The sequence below is a fragment of the Cynoglossus semilaevis genome, chromosome 9 (genome assembly GCF_000523025.1).
Source record: "Cynoglossus semilaevis isolate Cse_v1.0 chromosome 9, Cse_v1.0, whole genome shotgun sequence".
Lineage (NCBI taxonomy): Eukaryota > Metazoa > Chordata > Actinopteri > Pleuronectiformes > Cynoglossidae > Cynoglossus > Cynoglossus semilaevis.
In genome coordinates this window covers 5,329,970-5,351,661 of record NC_024315.1, presented here as the reverse complement: position 1 = coordinate 5,351,661, position 21,692 = coordinate 5,329,970, and the positions used below count along the sequence as shown (strand labels likewise).

The 21,692-nt window shown below is 39.6% G+C and overlaps 2 protein-coding genes across 4 annotated transcripts; one reads left to right on the top strand and one right to left on the bottom strand.

The window, feature by feature from the left end:
* Positions 1 to 584: 584 nt before the first annotated feature.
* sh3d19 (SH3 domain containing 19) lies at positions 585 to 18,905 on the top strand. Of its 3 annotated transcripts, none has more exons than XM_025058942.1 (25): positions 585 to 3,138; positions 3,325 to 3,378; positions 3,610 to 3,657; positions 8,162 to 8,305; positions 8,382 to 8,471; positions 11,798 to 11,837; positions 12,452 to 12,483; positions 12,736 to 12,775; positions 12,861 to 12,987; positions 13,233 to 13,407; positions 13,498 to 14,433; positions 14,727 to 14,840; positions 14,942 to 15,057; positions 15,158 to 15,198; positions 15,312 to 15,519; positions 15,601 to 15,669; positions 15,751 to 15,888; positions 15,998 to 16,064; positions 16,184 to 16,314; positions 16,447 to 16,499; positions 16,603 to 16,832; positions 17,277 to 17,326; positions 17,422 to 17,608; positions 17,896 to 18,005; positions 18,086 to 18,905. In XM_025058942.1, the coding sequence occupies exons 5-25, from the start codon at positions 8,387 to 8,389 to the stop codon at positions 18,194 to 18,196; spliced, it is 3,060 nt and encodes a 1,019-aa protein (XP_024914710.1). In that variant the 5' UTR covers positions 585 to 3,138; positions 3,325 to 3,378; positions 3,610 to 3,657; positions 8,162 to 8,305; positions 8,382 to 8,386; the 3' UTR covers positions 18,197 to 18,905. The 3 variants fall into 3 exon arrangements, with proteins under 3 accessions (XP_024914710.1, XP_008314926.1, XP_008314925.1); XM_008316704.3 differs by having other exon boundaries at positions 13,212 to 13,407; XM_008316703.3 differs by having other exon boundaries at positions 585 to 3,188; positions 13,212 to 13,407.
* rps3a (ribosomal protein S3A) lies at positions 18,902 to 21,212 on the bottom strand. The gene is made up of 6 exons (XM_008316702.3): positions 21,057 to 21,212; positions 20,369 to 20,472; positions 20,006 to 20,193; positions 19,620 to 19,828; positions 19,419 to 19,528; positions 18,902 to 19,074 (listed from the first exon to the last, which is right to left on the bottom strand). The coding sequence occupies exons 1-6, from the start codon at positions 21,116 to 21,118 to the stop codon at positions 18,947 to 18,949; spliced, it is 801 nt and encodes a 266-aa protein (XP_008314924.1). The 5' UTR covers positions 21,119 to 21,212; the 3' UTR covers positions 18,902 to 18,946.
* Between the last annotated feature and the right edge of the window lie 480 nt (positions 21,213 to 21,692).

The following is a 21,692-nucleotide window of genomic DNA, read 5'->3' as shown; positions in this document are numbered from 1 at the left end:
CACAGTTGATACACACGTAAAAAGATGTATAATAGTTGATACATGTTCTTATGATTTGAGAAAAACTTTAACATATTTTTCTTAACACTTATATTAAATTATTAAAAATCCCATCCATTCCATTTGGATTAGTTATAAATATAAACAGGGGTGAAACATAAACAACTTCCTGCTTCTATTTGTCCTTCTGCTCCAGCAACAAACGGAAGATAACACTTTTTGTCAAATTTCGCCCCAATTAATTATGACAGATTACTCATCGTGATTAGTCATAATTAATCCACAGCTACTGTGTGATTTATCTGATCAAAGTCATATTTGATTAACAGGCCTAAAATGTAATGAATTATTGTAAAAATGACTGAGAAAACATTTAATCGAACCCTTTACTGTTTTTCCTTTGAGTTCCTTTCCAACACACTGCTGTTGTGTCTGTTTTAAAGTTGCCGCAGTCGGGCCATATATCCATCATTAGTCAACATTAGTCATCACAAGTCAATTCATTTATGATCATGAACCTTTTTTTATTTGCATAGCTCAATGAGATCAGACATAATTCTCTTTCGGTTTCTTTTTTCCTCTTTCAGCATAATAGACACAATTCTCTTTCGGTTTCTTTTTTCCTCTGTGACATATGACTGATATTTTTTCTTTTTCATTCAAACTGAAACTGTCCAGTAGAGATGGACAAATGATCAACATCCTTCATGGTTTTCTCCACGTTATGGATCACAGTTTTATTCTGCTGATCACCAACTTGTTACATTGGAACATTGTGAAAACGATTTTTATTGTTAAATGTTTTTTTTTCTCACTACTTTTGCTCCACACCCTGAAACAGGTCATACAGTAAAGGCTTTGAATCATCCCTGAAGCGATTTCAAGGAAACTCTAACAACCCTATCAGCTTTGTTTGAACAAAAGCGACTCCTGAAAAAACCTCGCAACCTCGGGGCTGGACAGGATGCTCATGAATCATCATGTGACTGAGAAGCATCATTCACCTCTTCCTCAGTAGAAAGGTTGGGTTTATAATAGTAAACTGTGTTTCCAGGATGTTGTGTACTCGATGACTTCTGTCACACGTCTGTTTCTTAGTCAGTGTTCATAGAAAAGCTGTGACTGTTTGACAGACCGTGTATGTCACTGCTAGAGTTCCTGGTGGAACGTTTCCCTCCAAAACCTCTTTTGTTAAATTACATATCAGGACATTTTGGGACTGATGATTATCTTCTGCACCATTACTTAACAAATTCAGATCTTAACGTACGGTTTACAAGAGACAGAAAAGAAGTCAGTGATTGTAGGCATGGATCTCTGTTGTCGTGTTGTGTAGAAGGTGTACAAGAAACACTCTTGTTCCTGTAAACTAAATGGCAGCTGCACACTTCCTGCCGCTCAACAATCTTACATGTTGTTTGATTGTGAAAGTATTGCCCCTCTTCATCTGTACTGCCTCTCTTTCCTCCTGTGTGCCATCAATATCCCATTTAAAACAAAGTGCCAAAACAAATAGATGGAGGAGTACGGCTCATTGTCTGAGACAAACAGAAGAAAACCTTGGGAATATCCGTTAGAGCCAGGCGAGAAAAATGGACCTTGAAGCACTCATTAATAAGTGAATGAATGGCTTCCCAGCAGACAAATCACTTCTGACGTCAATGCTGCTTCTGACTCCTTAGGTGCTATATTTAGACACCGTCAGAAGAAAAACAGGAGTTCATCAGATTGAAATTTTTCTGTTCCTCGTAGGTGAATAAATAACTGCGTCAGAAACCCATTAGAATGATTGTCCACACCAGACAAAGCTCTTGAAGGCAGACATTGTTCAAAAACTCTGCAGTTATTAATAGACAAAGTAGAAAAGTACATTGTCCCTGTGTACGTAGGTGAGGAGTTTCGTTATATTCCCAGAGCACCACTGGTTAGGATCTAACACTGCCTTCCAGCTTTGAACGTTCTTGTTTAATACGGTGTTATTTATTTCTCTATAGCTTCAATAACTAATAACAAATAATCCTCCCCTCCTATCCTTCCACCTCCCCCTCTCCACTCACACTTAAACCCACCTTTTCTAGTGAGCCTCCAAACCCACACCTCAGTTTGTTAACACAATTATGTTTGTGGACTTTCACAGACATTGTTTGTAAATGTTAAAATTCTGCAGCAGAATATTTTTGGAGATGATTGCTGTACAGTATTTGTAAGCTCTATTTTTGTATATTGCTTTTTGAAAGAATTAATGTTCATTGTTTTTTCTCTCTTTTTTTTTGGCTAATTTTAATGTTTATTTGTTTTAAAAGGGTTGCATGTGACTGACTTGAACTGTAAATAAAAACTCCAGGTTCTGGGAAAATTTGATTCATTTTTCAACAATGTTAATATGTAAACAAAACCTACAATTTGAGAACAGAATGTTACTGTTATTTTGTAGTTGCAAAAGTGATGACATGTCCTTTTAAGAAATTTTTTTTTTTTTTGTAAAATTGAGTTGTCATTAATGCAGCTCGTTCTTTTTCTTCTATTGTTATAATTATTTATAGCCAGATAAAAGCGATTTTGTTTACTGCTGCCACCTTGAAATATGCAGCGTTACCATTACTAAAAGTATTATTTAGCCAGTTAAATGCCATATATATAAAATTGAGACAATGTCGACTCCTTGTGGTGATTGTCTGAAGTGACGGAATGGCCTTGTAAGTACGTTTAATTTACATTTCAGTTAAAGTTACTGTTGTTAAAGTATGGTCAAACATTTAGAAATAACAAACTCGATTTAGAGCGATTATTTGGATTCGTTCGTTTTTTATAAATAGTTTTTAAATTTATTACGTCGGTAGTGAAGAAACAGTAGACCTAGAAAACAGACAAGTGGATGTCGTCGGTATCGCGAGACGTAATGGCAAGAAAAGGTAGACTACGTGACTTGGACGAGATCACGCGAGAACTTAAGGCAAGCATGTGACTCAAGCGCGGGAGAACCGTTAAATTGAAACGTTTAATACGGCCATTTTTAAAGAATGTTTATGTTCATGTAGTCGCTACATATCAGTGTAAACATAGTATTTTTTAAAATCAGTAACTTCCGTCTTTACTGTGTTTGACGGAGCCAAACAAAAGACGGCAGAAACAAAACAGGTGAAAAGTTACATTTGATTGAATGAGTACACACCGTGTCTGCAGTCAAGGTACACTTTAGGACGACGTTTTTTATGTGATTATGATGTGACCTCTGTTTCAGGAATGCTAGTTTTTTTTATGTTAAAATTTACAATAATACACTGTCTATTTGTATAATTATATATCCATTTGGTATAATTGTAGGACATCCTGCCACTCGTAATCCTGAGAAGAGATGTCATCTTCCCTGTGTAAACGGTAAGTAGAGGAGAAAAATCATTCTCTCAATCTTTTTCTGCTTACGTACATAGATCAAGTCTTCTACTTATCTTTAAAATAATTACTAGTTGTTTATGAGTTGTGATTCAGAATGTGAATGTTAAAAAGGTTTGTTTGTTGTTCAGCACTTTAAAAGAACACCTATTGTTTTTCAAATGCACGCGTGTTTAAATTCATTTGACTTGACCCTAATGTCACTCTCTCATGCAGACGCTGCTCCCACTGGAGGACGGCTTTAAAGTTTGTCTTCAAACAAAGGTATGCAATACAATGTTTGTGCCTACACTCCTTTTTTTTTATTATACATCTTTGGACGTCATATAACAGGTGACTCTTCACACTCATACTGAAATATCTCCCCTGTAATACAGTAGTAGGAGGTGATAAACATGTGACACATCTTTGTCCATACTTTTAAATACCAAACATTAATGTGTTAAGTCCTCGGAATTCCCCTTTACATAAAAACGTATATATCCAATTTCTCTTCTATGTTTATGGGCTGTCACTGACAAACATTGTGATGGATATGCATTCACACCCGTTCACACCTGTGACAGATTCTCACATGACTGCCATGTGACATCACATACTTTACATTAATCTATTGTAATTTTATTCATTTGCACGTCATTCACCTTATAATCTGCTCTGATACTAAGCAGAAAACGCTATGTAAAACAAAATAACCCATAAATGATGCATAAATAACAGAGATCTATTTTACATTTAGGAAACACATCTGTTTGAAATGTTAACCAGAAATATTTTTAATGTATTACAAGAAGTATTTAGTTCTTTCCATTCAAATGTTTAAGACAAGGCAACCATGTTTGATTATGAGTAAGACTGCAAAAATGTGGTAAGATTAGTTAGTTTGTCACTTCGGCAAATAGTGTGAGACTAAACCAGTCACTTTGATTAATGAGTGACTGCCAGGGACTACAGGTCATTTTGGTGTCAAGTAAAAAACAAAAAGGAGAGGTTCAATCCATTTAAAATGGACCAGTCAGACTGAGTATCTACTAAGTTACGTTACATCAGACGACATTTAGAAAAGACTAGGTTTATTAGGTCTTTGAATAAAAAAAACGAGAAGAATATGAAAAAGTTCAACAGTTGACGACAGTTTTCTACTCTCATGGTATATTACTTTACTAAATTAGTTAATTCATTAAAACACTTTGGACTTATTTGAGTCGTAATTTCAAAAGTTTACCAGTTCAGGTAATTTTTACAGTTGAAATTCTGACCTTGAGGCTTCCATCATCACATGGAGCAGTCAGTATCAACTGGTGGCACATGGGCTGATTCCGGCCCGACAAACCGCCCTATTTGGCCCACGACTCGATTCCAAAATTGTGAGGCTCAAAGAGAAAATATTGTGTAGTACCTGCTATTAAAGCAACTGAAAACATCGACAACTGGGACTTAAATAACTACGTATTATATTTCATAAACATCAAATATAATGTTACATAAAAATATGATTTTTATGTAACACAAGGTGTGTGTCCAGAAAAATTATGGCCCATTGAAAAATACAGTTGGTGACTTCTGATGTGAAGTAAAAACTGCTTAAAACAAAAAGATGACATTGAAGCAGTGACAAGACAAGCAAAATTGAATTTGGTCATAAATTTTATTTAACACTTCATATTAGATGGAACTTTCACATCCATCAACGTCAGTGTTTAACAGTATACTGAAATCAGCTTTTTCACCATAAATTACACATTCAACGACTGCGTTGTAGTAGAGACATGAAGACAGAGTCAGACTGTAATGAAGAGCCTGAAGAACAGAGCAGTGAGGGGACAGAGGAGCAGACCGCTCATCACCTTCACCCCAGTGTGTTCGGCCGGAGCTGCGCTGGTGGCGTTTACAGTTGTCGTCATCACAGTGGCCGTTGTCGTGGTTCCTCCTGCTACAGTTGTGGTTCCTCCAGCGGCTGTCGTGGTTCCTCCTGCCACAGTCGTGGTTCCTCCTGCTCCAGTCGTGGTTACTCCTGCCACAGTCGTGGTTCCTCCTGCCGCAGTCGTGGTTCCTCCTGCCGCAGTCATGGTTCCTCCTGCCGCAGTCATGGTTCCTCCTGCCGCAGTCATGGTTCCTCCTGCCGCAGTCATGGTTCCTCCTGCCGCAGTCGTGGTTCCTCCTGCTCCAGTCGTGGTTACTCCTGCCGCAGTCGTGGTTCCTCCTGCCACAGTCGTGGTTCCTCCTGCCACAGTCGTGGTTCCTTCCTGCTGCTATAGTTGTGTCCAGAACAGCGCTGGTTTGAGTTACGAGTTTGATAATTACTAGGTTTTTTTATTTTATTCTGTTTTTAAAAAGGTATCAACTCACCTATGATCAGGAGATGTATAAAGATGATAGGAAGCATCTTTGGTCTTTGTGAAGTTTCTTCCAAGCACTTCAAGCAAATATATTTATATTGTATTCAAACAGGAGGTCAACCAAAAAATTAGAAAATAAAATGTTAAAGTTACCAGATATAGTCTGTGTTTAGTTCCTTCAGGAGCTCTTACGTTACGTATGTTACACTCTGTGTCTCTGAATCGTTCACAGCCTTTATAAGGTGATGGAGTGACAGGAGAAAGAATGGAAAAGAAAAGCAATGACATCAATCACCGTGTTGCGACAAATAATGTTGTTCATCTGTGCATTTTATTGTACTCCGACTGGAGAGGATTTACAAAGCAAACAGGCCTGTGACGAGGTGAAGGAGTTGTCTTCTCTGTTGGACACAAAGACCATAGTGTGCTAGGACATGTTTGAATTATTAGTGGGCATGAAAACTTAGGTGGTGCCAAAGCAGAGTACATACCATGTCAGGCACCTGGAATGAGAATGGAAGCAAGAAAAATGCAACAAGTTTGTTTGCAACCTGCCTTACAAAATTGACTCTGCCTCCATTTAATGAAACCATGTCTTGTGATTTAGGTTGAATGACGAGGTGTGCATCATAAACATTCCCATGACGTCAGCGATACTTAAAATAACAAAAGCTAAATTCTCCTTCAATAAAAATTCCTGCTATGTTTTTTTATGACTTTTCACAGTCACATTCTTAAGTAATTTTAGTTCGTAGAGACATGGTGTCTGCTGCTGCCTTACATTGATCCTTCAGGTCAATACAGGTTTTTGATTGGACCCACTTGAATAAAATAAAATAAAGATGAAACTCTGAAAGATCCAACCAGCAGTGAATCAATAACCACCTCATTTTGTTATTGTCTTTTTGGGACGTTTTGTCACATTTGTCCTCATACATTTTTATTAATCTGGATCATTGGTGCTTTAACCTCCTAACCTCCTAAATTGTTGTTAAAGCATTAAATGTGACATTCCTTCTTTTAATTTGAGATCACAAAGAGGGCTTCACGATATCACTACAAATCTATATAGTCATTTTATACATAAACTCTACAAACACATTCAATTGTGAAATGCTGGGCAAGTGTGTGAAGGCAGTGTAAAAGCGGTGACAGTTGGTCAGAGAAGTATAAAGATGTATATAGGTAAGACAACACGGTCTTGGAGTTGGAAATTGATGAACTAGTATCTTTACAGGTACACATTTGATCAGCCATAGCATCAAGAACATGGGTTTCTCATGTACTGTAAGTCGGTACATCATTTTTATGTGGCGCAGAAGAATATGACGACGGGCGAGTTGAAGTGAGGACAGCGAGACAATAAAGAAGTTATATAATTGACACAGGGTAAGAGTAGGGGGTGGGGCTACGTCCGGGATACCTCCAGAAAACTATAAGATAATTGGATATTAATTCGTGTGTGGTTTTTAATTAAAGTGGGTTCATTGCAGGAGTTGGAGATCTGATACCTGCTGTTGCCTTGTTTCTACAAACTCCTCAGTCTGCTACAATAACTGATTATACTTAGATTAATTAATTCATGTGTGGTTTAAATTAAAGTGGGTTCATTGCAGGAGTTGGAGATCTGATACCTGCTGTTGCCTTGTTTCTACAAACTCCTCAGTCTGCTACAATAACTGATCAGATTTTCCTCGGTCAACACTCCGAGCCAGCAATATAAACAAATAATCTGGTCAATTTGTCTCTTTAGCACTTTGATAATCGTTTTTTCACCAGACAAAAAATGTTCTAAACATTTCGACAGCGAACTACATGTTCTTACCACCCTGTTGTCATGACGTTATATTGTGAGATCCGTCCAACTCTTTCTTTCTCATTGCCTATTCAGCCGAAGTCGCCTTTTTTTAAAATTGTGAAATGGTGCCATCTTGTGGAGATTAGTAGAATCAACGCGCACGTAAAGCCCTAAAAATCGGAATTTTTATTCCTGGACATTGTTTGCTTTACTTCCAAACATATGTTTGGATTTATTCCGCAAAAAATAACAAACATACATACTATGTTTTATTTGTATTGTATACATACTAAGATATAGCAGCATTACTGTGACCATTATTAGTATTTGTTTAATATTTTCTTTTTAAAAAATCATTCTGAGACGCTGCTCTGCTCCAGGCCCTTTTTGGCCCATCACATTGTTTTGGGGTTTGTTTCTAAACCACAGGCTTTTAACATGAATTAAAAAGTGAAAAAAGTTAGTTTTGTTTTTAATCCTGCAGGCCTCCTTTTTTTAAACTGTTGGCAATTGGGGGGGACTTTTCCCTTTCTGTGTAGTCCAATGAAACCTTAGTGTTTTGTTTTTGTCTGTTTGTTTTTTAATAAAATGATTAATACATTATAATCACTAGTGTCTTTTTAATACCCAGACTCTTGGTCCTGTTCATTCGGGTTTGTACTCTGAGTGGCACCACCTCCATCCAGCCAGTGAGGGGCACACGCAGTGGTGGGCAGGACGCACTGCAACTCCCAGTGTTCTGGACACACCGAGCGGTCAGAGTTGTCGATCGAAGGTATGTGGCAGCCTATATGAGGACAATTATGTATTTTTAATTAAGTTATTTAATCAGTGTCTTCGTTGTGTTTAAGTCCCGATGGCGGAGGCCCGGCGGCTGGATGAGAAGGAGGGGGAGCGTAGCCGAGATGTGCGGGGCGTCCGGAGCAGGAACCAGGCAACAGGTAGGCGACAGTAGAGAGGCCCAACAGTCGAGGAATGTAACAGGCTGGCAACTGTTTTTAATCCGCTTCACAGAAAATACAATAGAATAAAATACTGAAGTTTGGCAGTTCAAATACATTGAATATTGTTAATACCGATTTATCGCAGACTCTTTGCAGTTCCTTGGATTGTTTTTTTTTCTTTCAAATTGTTCTTGCTTAAAACTAACGTTAATAAATCTAACAGTAATCTACAAATTCTAGGAAGAAAATGTTAATTTATGTTTAGTTCACGATGGCACAACGTACGTGTTTTTTTTTAAATATACTGTATGTATTAAACCAGAAACACAGAGAAACACATATGATCAAACCAATGAAGGTATGAAGGTCTTCTGTTTTAAAGATTTAATTTAAAATATCTGATTATTGTTTAACATGTACTGTAGTACATGTAGTATGTGCAATGTAACATTAACTAGGCATCATTGTGTTAGTCTTAATAATTTCATGTTATTATGGTGAACCATATTCAGCAGATTTGTTTTTAAAAATGTCCACTGTCAACTACCTGTTAAATTAACAAGATCACTTTTACAATGTGACATTTGTAGACAAATATTGAGTGCAAATGTCTCCTTAAAGTAGTTAAAGAGAGTCTTCTCAATAAAATCTGATCAGCCATTAGCCAATTATAAATGAACAATTAAACAACTTAGCACAAATGTACGCCATTTTAGAAATATATGTATATATTCATATATAATTAACCCCATTGAGAGATCAATATTTAGACCCTGTCTTTAATGCCTCCCTCTTGCTTCAGTTTGATGCAGTATGAACTTTTGCCCCTTATATAATCCCAGCGTGACTCGCATCTTATCACTGTCTTTTCCTTAACTATACCTTTCCGACATGCTTAGATCACATGACAGTGTATTCTTTCGACAGAACAGAACTGCAGAAAATGGAACACAGCGTTTATCTCAGTGTGTTCAACATGATGACAGAACCTGTCTGATATTCATGGTTCTGTCACCAGATTCATCCTTGCTGGTTGGATAAAAAGTTAGAAAAGGTTCTCAGTCTGACTGGATGTGAAGGAGTTCCTGCTCCGTCCCTGCTGGTGTAGTGTGTCACACAGAGGCAGACTGTTTTTCTCCCTCTGCCTTTTGTTGCCAACCTTTTCACCAGCTGCTCTTTGACTGCTGCTCTTGTGCTGAGTAATGTCAGCATGTGTTCAAGGGAGAAGACCGGCTGTGGGAAGCCAGGCCAGCTGAGTTCAGCAGCTTTGTGGCACATTTGTTAGTGTTGTAATATTGTTTCCTCAGCAATTCCATGTATTCACGGGCTGCATTATTCAAATATTTGGGATTCAAACCAAACACATTTTAAATTTTTAATTAAAGCTTAAATGTTGCATGCTAAATTCAAACATCTTTGAAAAAACCCACCTATTTAAAGACATACTGTTTAACTGCTTCAACATTTTCTGGGAAATGTTTCTGTATTTTGTTCATCTTTATGGTTGGTTTCCACTTTCCTTCGCTTATAGAAACAGCATTTACTGTGCTATACACCAGGAGTTTCTAAAGTGAATGTGTGCCTCCCCTAGAGGGCGCCAGAGCATCTCAGGAATGTAATGAAACTGGAAAAAGGAGGTATCTAAACTAGCTAAATGACATGAGGAGGACATTAATGTTTTTCTTAGAATCTTTTTTGCAACTTAGGGTTTTTCATAATGTTGATGTTAATGCACATGATTTAGAAATAGTTTTTCAGTGCATGAAGAGAGAAAAGAAGAGTAGAAGACATGTAATTATGATTTGATCCTCCAATTGGAACATGGCTGATGTCAACCCTGTATCATGACGTATGCATTTTGAATACATTTTAGGTGTAATTATTGTCAATGACCCAATTCCCCGGTGTAGATGAAATGGTAAAGTATTGTCTGTCTCTGTTTGAGGCTCGTTTTTAATTTGCAACTAATTAAAACATTGAAAACATGGATCATTATCCATGTGACCTTTTACTTTTCATGGCCAGTGACGGTGCAGTGTCGTGTGGCACAACCATCACTTCCTGAATGTCCACATTCCGGTTTGTGAGATTGGCTGAGTAAACACGGGAGAGCTGGGATATGCCCTCCCTCCCTGTGTTGTCTGTGGGTGTGTGACTACCTGCTCCGACTTCTTTGAAACACAAACTCACTCGCACCCAGTGGATCAGTGATGATGTTAATGGAAAGGCTCTGCTCGGGCTGAAACTTAGGACTTATCATCAGGTAAGAGGTGACTTCGTATTAACAAGAGATATGAGTTTAGTTTCAGGGAAACAACAAACTAATGTTGGATTGTTGCTAAACTACAGGAAGTGAAGGACGTCTTGATGAACAAGTGTCTGGAGACTTGGCAGTTGCCTCAGTTTATCTTTGTTGGTAGTGAATTTACAGACTACAGTTTTTTTTTTTAACTCCCCGTGGTGTTAAAGTGTAACCTGAGTGATTCTGACAGTGGCTCATGGTTAACAGGTGTGACAGGTGAGCTGCTAATGAGGTCATGGTTTTACATCAGCAACAATGCTGACTTATGCTCTCACTGCCTCTGATTCTTCCTTGTAAGTGCGAGTTGTTGTTTTGTCTTTGGCCACTGCTGCTGCTTTATGCACAATTCTCCAAGTCACAGAACCCCCAGTTGAAGCACCAGCCTTTGCCCTTATTTGTTGCTCTGCTTCAGTCACGAAAGTAAGCAAGAAAAAAAGATATGAAAGCTAGGTATATCCAAAGTCAGGTCCAGGGGCCAAATGTGGTACAACTTTCTTCAATTTTTGATCATGTATTTTGTTTATAGACATATATCAATGGTCCACATGTACAAATATTATGGGAAAATTCCACAGAAATTTAGCAACTGTAGCATTTCTGTGGACTACTTCTCTAGTTACACATAATTTCATTATTTTTCAGCTATTTTTAGCTCGTTTGGCTATCATGCAAATTTGTGACAACATTGCCTGACCAACTAAATCCAGTAAGTCCTTCTAGAAACCATCTGCTCCAGTCACAGTATTACCAACTGGTTCATCAAGGTTGAAATGCATTTCTTGCAACTGTGGGTTTGGTTCAAGTATTTCTAGTTCATTCAGTTCTTCTTGGTAATGTGTTCCAAAAACATGAATAACAGTCTAACTTTGTACTAATTGGTTATTGTCAACTCAATCAGTCATTACATTAATGTTCATCTGATGCCACTTTAGTAAACCATACGATCGTCTTAAACTCTGGTGTACATTTGTTTTGTATTTTCTTCAACACACAGTAACTTCTTCTGTATGTTCCTCCACAGATCAGCCTGAAAGAACCAAACAAGAATCCTTACGCTATAGGTGTGTAGTTTTATCTGATCCATTTTTCTAAGACTTTTGACCGTAGGCTCTACTGCTAAAGAGTTGTAAAAATGCAATGGAATAAAACAATAAAGCAATAAAGCAACCACAGCCCCAAAACAATAAATCTACAGCATACGTGCATCTGTAGAAAAGCACGTTTCCTTCATCATTTACACCATCAATGAAAGGAGTAACGTTGAACTGAGGCGGATCATTCTCACCCTCCCCAGAGAGGTAGAGTTACCCGCCTACAGCTGAGGCTGTGCCCCTACTGTTTACTGTAGCGTTGGTGAAGACACACAGGGATGAAAGTGTTGATATTAGAGCCTGACTGTGGTGTCTGTTAAACCCTGAGGACAGAAATAGAAATTCTTAGTTTTGTTAATGTATCCGTTTATTTTATGTTTTTGCTATATTTGTTTTTGTCACCTTAACATGGTCTTTTTTTAAATATCGCACGTAAAAATGGCATCGGTGATTACAGTGATACATATTTATTATTTTCTTTTCTTCTGGCTGAAGACAAGTGAACAGATTTCAGTTTCTAAACTTCTGACCACATTGTTATCTGGATGATATTTCTAAATTTGTATTTGTGCTCTGTGTTACAGTCTGTCATCTTTGCGGGCTGTCATCAAACGAAGTAAGTTTGAAAAAACAAAGAAACTGGCTATTTAAAATCAGTAGAAAAAGTTAATATAGTGAATGGTATTTTTTTTGTTTGGTGTGTTGAGTGATTCAAGTGCTGTATCTAGTTTGTAAATGCCATCTGTCTGAACTAGTGTTCTAACAATCACCAGGGAGTGGTGCTCAAAATGTGTGTTGTGTTTATGCAACATTATTGTTCGTGTGATCCCTGGTGGATCTGATAATGATGTTTTCTTTTCTACTACAGCAAGAAGCAACTCTCAGTGTGACCACCACCGAGACAGAAGGTAATCTGAAACAGTTTGGGGTTGAAGAAATACTCCTGTACTTTTCTTCCAGATCTTTATCGTGTGTACATTTTGGGTGTTTTAGGCGACCGGAGATCACCGTAGTTTCATCAGAACCCCTGGTCAGAAACAGCTGGTTCCCTGGATCCTCTGTCGTTCTACCTCCTCTGTCTCAGTCCAGCTGGTCCTCAACAGGTCTACCTGTGTCCCAGGTACCACCCAGTTCTGCCAACAGTGTTTATTTTCATTCTGTTTTCCTCGTTTTCCTCATGTAATTTACCATTTATGAGATTGTGGGTGTTTGTCCAGCCAGGTCCTGAGTCAAACATTGCTGTAAAAGTAAAGCCTGCAAAGTAAAGCCTCCAATCACGGAAATAATAATGTGTGAGTGCAACTGTGCATGTGTGTGTGAACACCTCTCTCTTTCATGACTCAGCCTCCACCATCCTATGACCAGGTGATTCAAGAGAAAACCCAGGAAGAGCACATCTCTAAGCCGACTGCAGCTCCTCGCCGCATTAACTGCACCACCACAAGTGCCACCCAGACCGACCCTCAGGGGGCAAATTCAACCACCTCTGCCTCAAAGTGCAGTGCTGCCACTCCATCATCAGCTGAAAGAAGATCTACTGGTAGGAACTACAAACTATTTCAGCTGGTCTGAGTCCAGGTCTCGGTCAGATGTAACTCTTACGGTGGACTCTGTTTGGATCTGTTTGCAGGTAAAAAACCACAAAAACCACCAAGACCATTGTTGCCAAAGCCAGGGGACGGAAGACCGGCCACTAAAAGTGTCAGAGCTCCTAAAAGGACAGCAGAAAAAACTGCATCTGCAGGAACATCAGAGCAAACTAGCCAAGCTGCTCAAACCAACCACTGTGACTCTGCTGCTCTTCATCCCTCTGCCTCTTCACAGTCTCATCAGTACCCAGTCCCACTTCCACGTAAAAAACTCCCAAAGCAGTCCACTGCAGAGCAGTCATTGGTCAGACTTGGTGAAAACAGTGACAGTGTCGACGTCGCTCCAGAAGATGAATCCTCAAATAAGTATTTAAAAGAACTCTTAGAGATTTTTAGCACAGAGAGCAGGTGTGGGGACAAGGGTGACATTGTCAACCAATCAGACAAGGCCTCTGAAAGTAAAAATGCTGTTGGAGAAATGAGCACCAATAATCAAGGAAATATGCAGGCCAGAATCAAGGCCTTTGAAAGTCAGACCGAGGATGGAAATGCAGTGGAACAAGTCAAACCAGAACCTCGACCGAGGAAGGCTGCCATCAAACCTCCAGTTGCTGCTAAGCCCTCTGTGGCTCTCAGATCTTCATTCACTGCCAGTGTCGATGACACCAGTCAAGATGTATCATCCACGTACGTACCGGAAGACCACATACCAGCCGCCAGACCTGAGCCCCCTAAGAGACCTGTGGGAATGTCCATAAAGGAGGAACTAGAGACTATACACAGCAAAGGACCACCAATCAGACCCCGTCCTTCTTTGTTGAGCAGAGCCAACTGTGTCTATGAGGAGGAACCTTCACCGCTGCCTCCTGTTCCTCCAGTGAAGCCTCCTAAAGAGCCGCCCAGACCAAACTTTAACATCAACAACCACAACTCCACTGCTGTGATCAATGACCCTGACCCCTTCAGCAGTTATCCGTGTAAGTTACCTCTTTGGAGCAGCGTTGTTTTCCAGATCATCTCAGCTGCCCCACCTCCCTGTAGCCTCCTACATCCAGGTTTTGTTTTGGAAGTAGCATGATGCTGCTGTAAGCCATGTTTATGATATAAACATGAAATTGTGTGACATCATGACTATTCACAATCCTTCTAAAAAAACATGATAAGTTATGTTTTTTTTTTTTTTTTCCTTCTAAAAAACGTGATATAGTTATGTTTTTTTTTCGTGATACAAACGTGATATAGTTATGTTTTTTTTTCTTTTTTATTTCAGCTCAGTTTCAAGCAGAGCCTGAGACAAACATGCACAGTAATGGAGGCTCATTCGCTCGACAAAGTGCAACGAGGAGACCAACCACGATCAGAGTCCCCAGCAAAACCCTTTCATGTGAGTCAAAAGTGATGCATAAAATCAAGTCTGTGATTGAATGTGATTTGTAGCCGTTGGTTGTTAGTTGTTAATGTAATAACATTATTGTTTCTCCTCAGTCTCAGACAATTTTCAGGACAGCCATCCTCCTCCTCTTCCTGTTCAGAAACCTATTGGCTCCATGAACAGCTCGCTGATCCAGAGACAAATGTCCACTCCCATCCTCCCATCACAGGTGTTTAACAGATTCTTTAACGATTCCTTTGGTTTTTTAGAACCGTAAACTGTTCCACCAGTTGTTTTTAGTGCTAAAACTATTGATCAATCGTCAACAGGACACGTCCCCCTTTGGGCCAGAACCATCATTACCACCCCGGTAAGTATGATGTAGCATGGAGGGGGTGGAGGGGTCTCCTGTTTATGTTTAGAGAAAGACCTGTGTTTTAAGATTTTGTTTATTTACTATGATGATGATGTGACTGATCCCAGGAAGCCCAGCATGGTCAGAACCCTCCCACCTCGCCCACCTTCTGTCAAAGCCGGGCCAGGTCGGCCCCACGCTCCCAGCTTACAGACCACAGGTCGCTCCGTTTCAGTGCCAGTGTCTCCTAAACCCCAGATGCATGGGTCCCATGGGAAAAAGCCCATCTTGCCTCCAAGGCCCAACCCAGGCCACCGTCTCTACAACAAGTACACAGTGAGAGACGTCCCACCACTGCAATTGGCTCAAATACTGCACAACAATTACTGATGTCATGCCTGTGCTTTCTTTGCCAAGCTTGAACTTCCTCATGGAATAGCAGAGCAGGATTACAACGCCAGCAGTGCAGGGGAGCTGTCATTCAAGGTAACTTTATATTATTTATTCCTATTAGCTGACTCTGTTTGTCAGGCAGAGTCAGAACATCTGGATCTTTTTGCTCGACAGAAAAATGAAGTTCTGCTCCTGGTAGAGAAGGTTGACCAGAACATTTACGAGTGCCAAGCGGGAGAAATCAGAGGCAGAGTCCACAAGTCTTGTATGAAGGTCATCACTCCTTTGACCTCAGACGTGTCTCCATCTCAGGTTACTCCTCCTTCAGTCATGAGTTTCTTTATCAAACAGGAGGAAGTAAACCTTCATTATTAGTTTCTTTGAAGTTCTGATTCACTGAGTCTTTGTTTATTCTCTACAGACACCTGGGTCTTCAAGTGGAGGCGGACAAGGACAAAAGATGGAGGTCATGTTTGACTTTGTACCAGGTGACACGACTATTTTTTCAGACTTGAGTTTGCTTACTCAGCTCAGTAGATATTCTTAACTTTGCAACTTTGATCTACAACCAGTCCTGACCAACAGTGTGTCTCTTGTGGTTCTATAGAGGGTCCAGGTGAGCTGTGTCTGAAGGCAGGTGACATTGTGACCATGGTGGAGCCAGTGGACAGTGAGTGGTACAGAGGCACATGTCGAGGGTCCACTGGTTTCTTTCCCATCAACTATGTGAAAGTGTTGGTAAGTTCTACACTGTTCTAACAGTTGAATTTGTCCATCCAGATTTTTACGTAAAAGCAAGTATCAAGTGTGTGTAACATTGTTGAAGAGACTGAAGAGTGAAATAATAACGTGTGAAATCTAATCTTAAAGCCAGATTCACCAAAAACCCTCCCTGAAAGAAAACCCAAGCCATCAACATTAAGGTACAAATTCTACGATGGGATCTATCTGATCTAACTCTATGATATGACATCATGAGAATCCTCTGATCTTATCAACTGTTGTGGCTGTGCTTGTCTCCTGCAGTGGTCCACGGTGTGTGGCCAGGTTTGACTTTCAGGGTGAGCACAGTGATGAACTGTCATTCAGAGAGGGAGACATGATCCAGCTGAAGGAGTACATCGGACAAGACTGGGCCAAAGGGCAGCTGGGAGTCCTTACCGGACTCTTCCCTCTCAGCTTTGTGGAGGTGATTGAAGATCTGCCTCCAGCTCCAAGTCAGCCTCAGCCACAGCCGAAGGCCATTGCTCTCCCTGGTACGATTTTAAGATACAGTTCTGATTATTTTGTTTACCTTTAGTTGAAGCCAAGTAGTTTTTTTTTTTCAAGATAGATTTTTTAATATTTTCTCCTAATTTGGAAGATTCTTTATCTGAAGTCCCAACATAATTTATATAGTCCTATTGGCTGTATTACTTTAGTTTTAGGGTATGGGTATGGGTATCGCTCTGTAAAGATGAACTCTCATTTTCCTCCCTGGCATTTCAGGAATTTCTTCAATTGTTTCTGTTTCATTAAACGGCTGTTTACAAAAGCTCCCGCTTCAGTAAACATGAAGCCTAGACACATTTTTAACAAACCATGTCTGGCCACAAGTCAATGAAGTGACAAGTTTGACTCCTTGGCATCAAGTATTTTTAGATTAACGTTTATTAATTCACTCCTGAATTATTCATGCGTTTTATTTTAATCTCTCACAGGAATGGTGGCTGCTCAGAGTTCAAACGCTGAGATTCCAAAACCTGCTCAGGTAAGTAAGTTATTTGTTTTAAATTCCAGTCATAATGCTCATTGTGAATAAAGATTGACAAAATGTAGCTTTTTCTTGTGTACCGTTGACTACAGGTGTCCAAGTCCAATGTTAACTGGGTGGTGGCACTGTACGACTACGCGGGGAAGTCAGCCGATGACCTGTCCTTTCAGCAGGGCGACTGTATACTGGTCACCGAGCAGCTCAGTGCTGACTGGAGCCGTGGCAGCGTGAACGGCAGAGACGGCATGTTCCCTACAGCCTTTGTGGAAAGTACCACAGGTATGAAGTGTGTGACAGGACAGGGATTATGTGGAAAATGAGTAAAATTAGGGTTTGTTTAGGCTGCAGTCCACTACAAGGTTACTAATAAGAAATATAATTTAAAACATCCTCATTGAAATTACTAATGATCTGCCACCCAGTGGGTCTATTTGTCACTAGTATATAATTTCATATTTTTTCTTCCTTTTTTAGATATAAATTATTTTAGATAGAACTGCTTTTATTCTTTTACTGTATGGAGATTGGTAAATAAAATAGTTCTGTATCTGTACCATTCTCGGCAGGTCAACAGTCAACCAATATTCCGATAAATGAAGCTGCAGCTCCTGGTGGTAGAAAAGCCAGAGCTCTGTACAGCTTCAATTCTGACTGTGAGGAGGAGCTCTCTCTACAGGTACCAGGAGGTTTCTCCATGTAAACACAGGCCTCACCTGAAGAGTTACACGTCCTGAACTGTCTGCTCCTCTTCCACAGGTGGGCGATATAATAACCAACCTGGAGTCCATTGACGATGAATGGGTCTTAGGTGATTTGAAGGGGAGAAGAGCTATGGTCCCAAAAAACTATGTTCAAATGCTGGAATAGTGCAATGAACGTGGTGGACATGGGATTGTAAAAAAAAAAAGTTAAGCACTGGACATCTTAAACATCTGCCTTTGACTAAAAACTATTTAATTTCCAAGCTGTTTTATAGAAATTTCACTTAACATAGTTTTGTATCAGTGTTACAGCAGGTTGTGAATATCATGGATGTAAGATTTGATCTTTTGCGCCATCTAGTGGTTCATTCTAATTTATACATCCGCTTGCTTTTATATATATATATATCTTTACTTGCTCGTAATAAAAGCTGTTTAATTCTTAATGGTCTGCTTTATATGCATGTGATGACGTTACTAAACATTTGGAACTTTCATCCCAATTTTTTTTCCATTTTGACAAGGAAAATGTCGCAGTTGCTGCCAACTTATGTGCAGGTAAATTTCTAAGGTAGTCTCCTCAATGTTACCCTCATTTTGTCATTTACACAAAATTCTCAAGCCTGTATTAATGTCAACACCACTGACAGCTATGTGCAGTACCTTTGGCGAACACCAATTCCCATTTATTTATTTCCTCCACATCCCTGTCAACTTTGTCCAACCACAGCTGCCCCTCTCATGACCATTTAAACACTTTTTTACTCATCACCTGTAGTCTGCTTCTATGTCTCTTTTCATCATATGTTAACAGCAGTTAGCATATGTACACGACACTCCTTCCACATGGAAATGAATTAAAACGGAGACATTTAATTGGTCATTTACATTTTTTATTAAATCTGTCAGGTTGTTTTTAGACCGTCTCCTGGATGGGGGGCTCGTAGCCATCAGCCCTCTCCACCTTGGCGCCAGTGTCGTCACCGGGTGCCTTTGTAGTACTGCTGGAACCACCCTCACCGTGGAGCTCCATCAGTTTGCCCACTAAAAGGGGGTGGAGTACAAAGACATTTAGCTCATGCTGATCTTAACAGGTTAGGGTTAGGTTGTATAATGCCGTTTAATGTCAACGACATTTAAAGAAAAGTAAAAAACTAACAGTGAACTGTAACTCTGTATGAAAATTAAGTTAAAACAATATTTAATAACGTAAGGGAACGTCAGGAGACTCCAAAAACAGTAATCACGGGGTCATATGGGACCGAAACAGGTCTCATCACATGTTCTCAATATCCAAAAACAGTAATCACAGGGTCATATGGGACCAAAACAGGTCTCATCACATGTTCTCAATAAATAGTAAATATGTGCAACTTTTTTTTACTTACACTCAAACTTGGGCTTTTTAAGCATCTTGACCTTGCGGACGTAGACATCGTGCAGAGGGTAGATGGACTGACAGGCCTTCTCAATGTCCTTGCCAACACTGTCTGGGATACTGGATGAAAAAAAAAAAATACATTATAAAAGTTTTTCAATGAAATGAGACTCGTTACAGTAAAATGACCCCATGAAGGAGAATAACTTACAGCTTGTTGACAACCTCCTTCAGATCGTTGGTCTGAACCTCACGGGACATAATCTCCATCATCTTCTTGCGGATCTGACGGACCTGCTGGTGCTGAGCATACGAAGTCTTTCTGATCTGGTTGGTGCGCTTTTTGGTGAAACCAACGCAGAACAGGCGCAGAAGGTAGCCATCGGTTGTCTTGACATCGACGTGGGCTTCAATCATGGTCTGCAAGAAGACGTGTACAAATTATACTTCCAAGTAATACAAATGGTAATACAATGTAACCATCCCACATGTACAGCAAAGAACTATCAACATTTACTTTGTAAAGTAAATGTACTAACGTACTCTTACTAGTAACTAAAAGTTAATATTTAGAAGATTTGAATTAAAAATTGTTACCTGCCACTTCTTGACCATGGAGCACATCTTGTCACGGGTCAGGTCCATGCCGTGGAAGTTTGTGAGGCAGTTCTTGCCCTGCACATCTTCACTGATGAGCTTGAATTTACGGAAGGCCACCTCGTCGTTCTGCAGGTCAGCCAGGCTCACCTCGTACACACGTCCCTTAAGACCATCGGAAGCAATCCCTGGTTGATTGCAACAAAGATTATTGCTTCTATACAAAATCCTGTACAATATTACAACATCCTCATGAACTGTGATTCAATGTTAAACGTTAAAATAATCAGAATTCCCCTAAACAGTCGTACTGTCAGCCCTACGTCAATTAAGAAATTAGATTCTTAAATTATGAGGACTTACTGGTTCCCTGGGTCCTGGTGACCAAGGTCTTGCCAATATTGCGGATGTTGAACATGGCTGGTGCCTTGACATCATACCAGTCCTTCTTGGAGAAAGGGTCCACACTGCAATAATCAATGGCGATTGTGCTGTTAGTACAAGTCTCAAAATCCTCTCTGAACTCGAGGTAAGCATGTACTTCGGACACTCATGTGGTTAGCAGCAAACACTAAAGCATTCAATTCTTAACCGAGTATAAGATTTACATAACTATTTCTCATAGATTAACGTGTTTTACAAATAGTGCAATCGGACTAAACACAGTTACTCTCCAGTATCGAACAGTTTAGCAAGCATGTCCGTAGGCAAACATATCTAAACCCAAGCTAACATTTTGTAGCCATTAGCAAAATACTGTTTCACACAGGGTCGTTGGTTCTTACGATTTCTTAACCCACACAATACTCTCCAAATAAAATTAAACCGGACCAACACACTTTCACAATTCCAAAAGAAAAATGCTCCAGCACGGAGTATGTGGAATATGCCGGCCGAGCTCCACACAGGCCGGTGACGACGAAAGACTAGCATCGGCCCTGTTATCATCTACTTAAAATCGTCTTCATCCTTCACGGTTTTCAGCCAAACCTGACACCGACTAAAAGGAGAGAGTGTATTTTGCTTTACAGAGGGTAAATGTTCTACTTACATCTTCTTTTTGGCACCTTTTTTGCCGCCTTTGGTCAGCCTCTTATTCTTGCCGACTGCCATGTTGGCTACAGGGAGTGAAAGAGGAGGAAATACGAAATCCCGCGAGAGTTAAAGCGAAGCGAAGACTTCATGAGACCTAGGTTATCTCGCGAGTCCTTGTGGATTTTTTTTCTGTCATCTCCCTCTGCTGGCTATTGCGTAGATTGCATCATACATTTTTAAAGGCTCGTGGTCGTTAGTTTTTTTGTTACATTTATTTATATCAATTTACTATTTTCACAGTCACATGAAAATTAAAAACACGTTTAACTATATTAAATAGAGCAGATTAAATCTTTATCACAAAAGTGGATGGTCTAAGTGGATGGTCTAAGTCTAAAACACCAAATATTATTTTTTAAGATTTTTACCTCAGAACAGTAAAACGTGATTTGCAGGGAATTTAAATCATTTTTTACCTCAGAACAGTAAAAAGTGATTTGCAGGGAATTTAAATCATTTTATTATTACTTTTATTAAATAATCTAATTTATTCATAACCTTTTATTATGATCTGGACAGACAACGTCAGAAATGTATTTTCTTTGGACCGTTCCATCAGGACAAACCAGTCTTTAGGTGTGTTGACACATCA

Excerpts from the sequence above, each read along its gene's own strand:
- sh3d19 (XM_008316704.3), top strand. The coding sequence starts at position 8,387 with ATGGCGGAGGCCCGGCGGCTGGATGAGAAGGAGGGGGAGCGTAGCCGA. Across the intron at positions 12,988-13,211 it reads CAGGTCTACCTGTGTCCCAG|CCTCCACCATCCTATGACCA; the intron begins GTACCACCCAGT and ends TTCATGACTCAG. Across the intron at positions 14,841-14,941 it reads CCCCAGCAAAACCCTTTCAT|TCTCAGACAATTTTCAGGAC; the intron begins GTGAGTCAAAAG and ends GTTTCTCCTCAG.
- rps3a (XM_008316702.3), bottom strand. The coding sequence starts at position 21,118 with ATGGCAGTCGGCAAGAATAAGAGGCTGACCAAAGGCGGCAAAAAAGGT. Across the intron at positions 20,473-21,056 it reads AAAGGTGCCAAAAAGAAGAT|TGTGGACCCTTTCTCCAAGA; the intron begins GTAAGTAGAACA and ends TGATTATTGCAG. Across the intron at positions 19,075-19,418 it reads TAAAAAGCCCAAGTTTGAGT|TGGGCAAACTGATGGAGCTC; the intron begins GTAAGTAAAAAA and ends ACCCCCTTTTAG.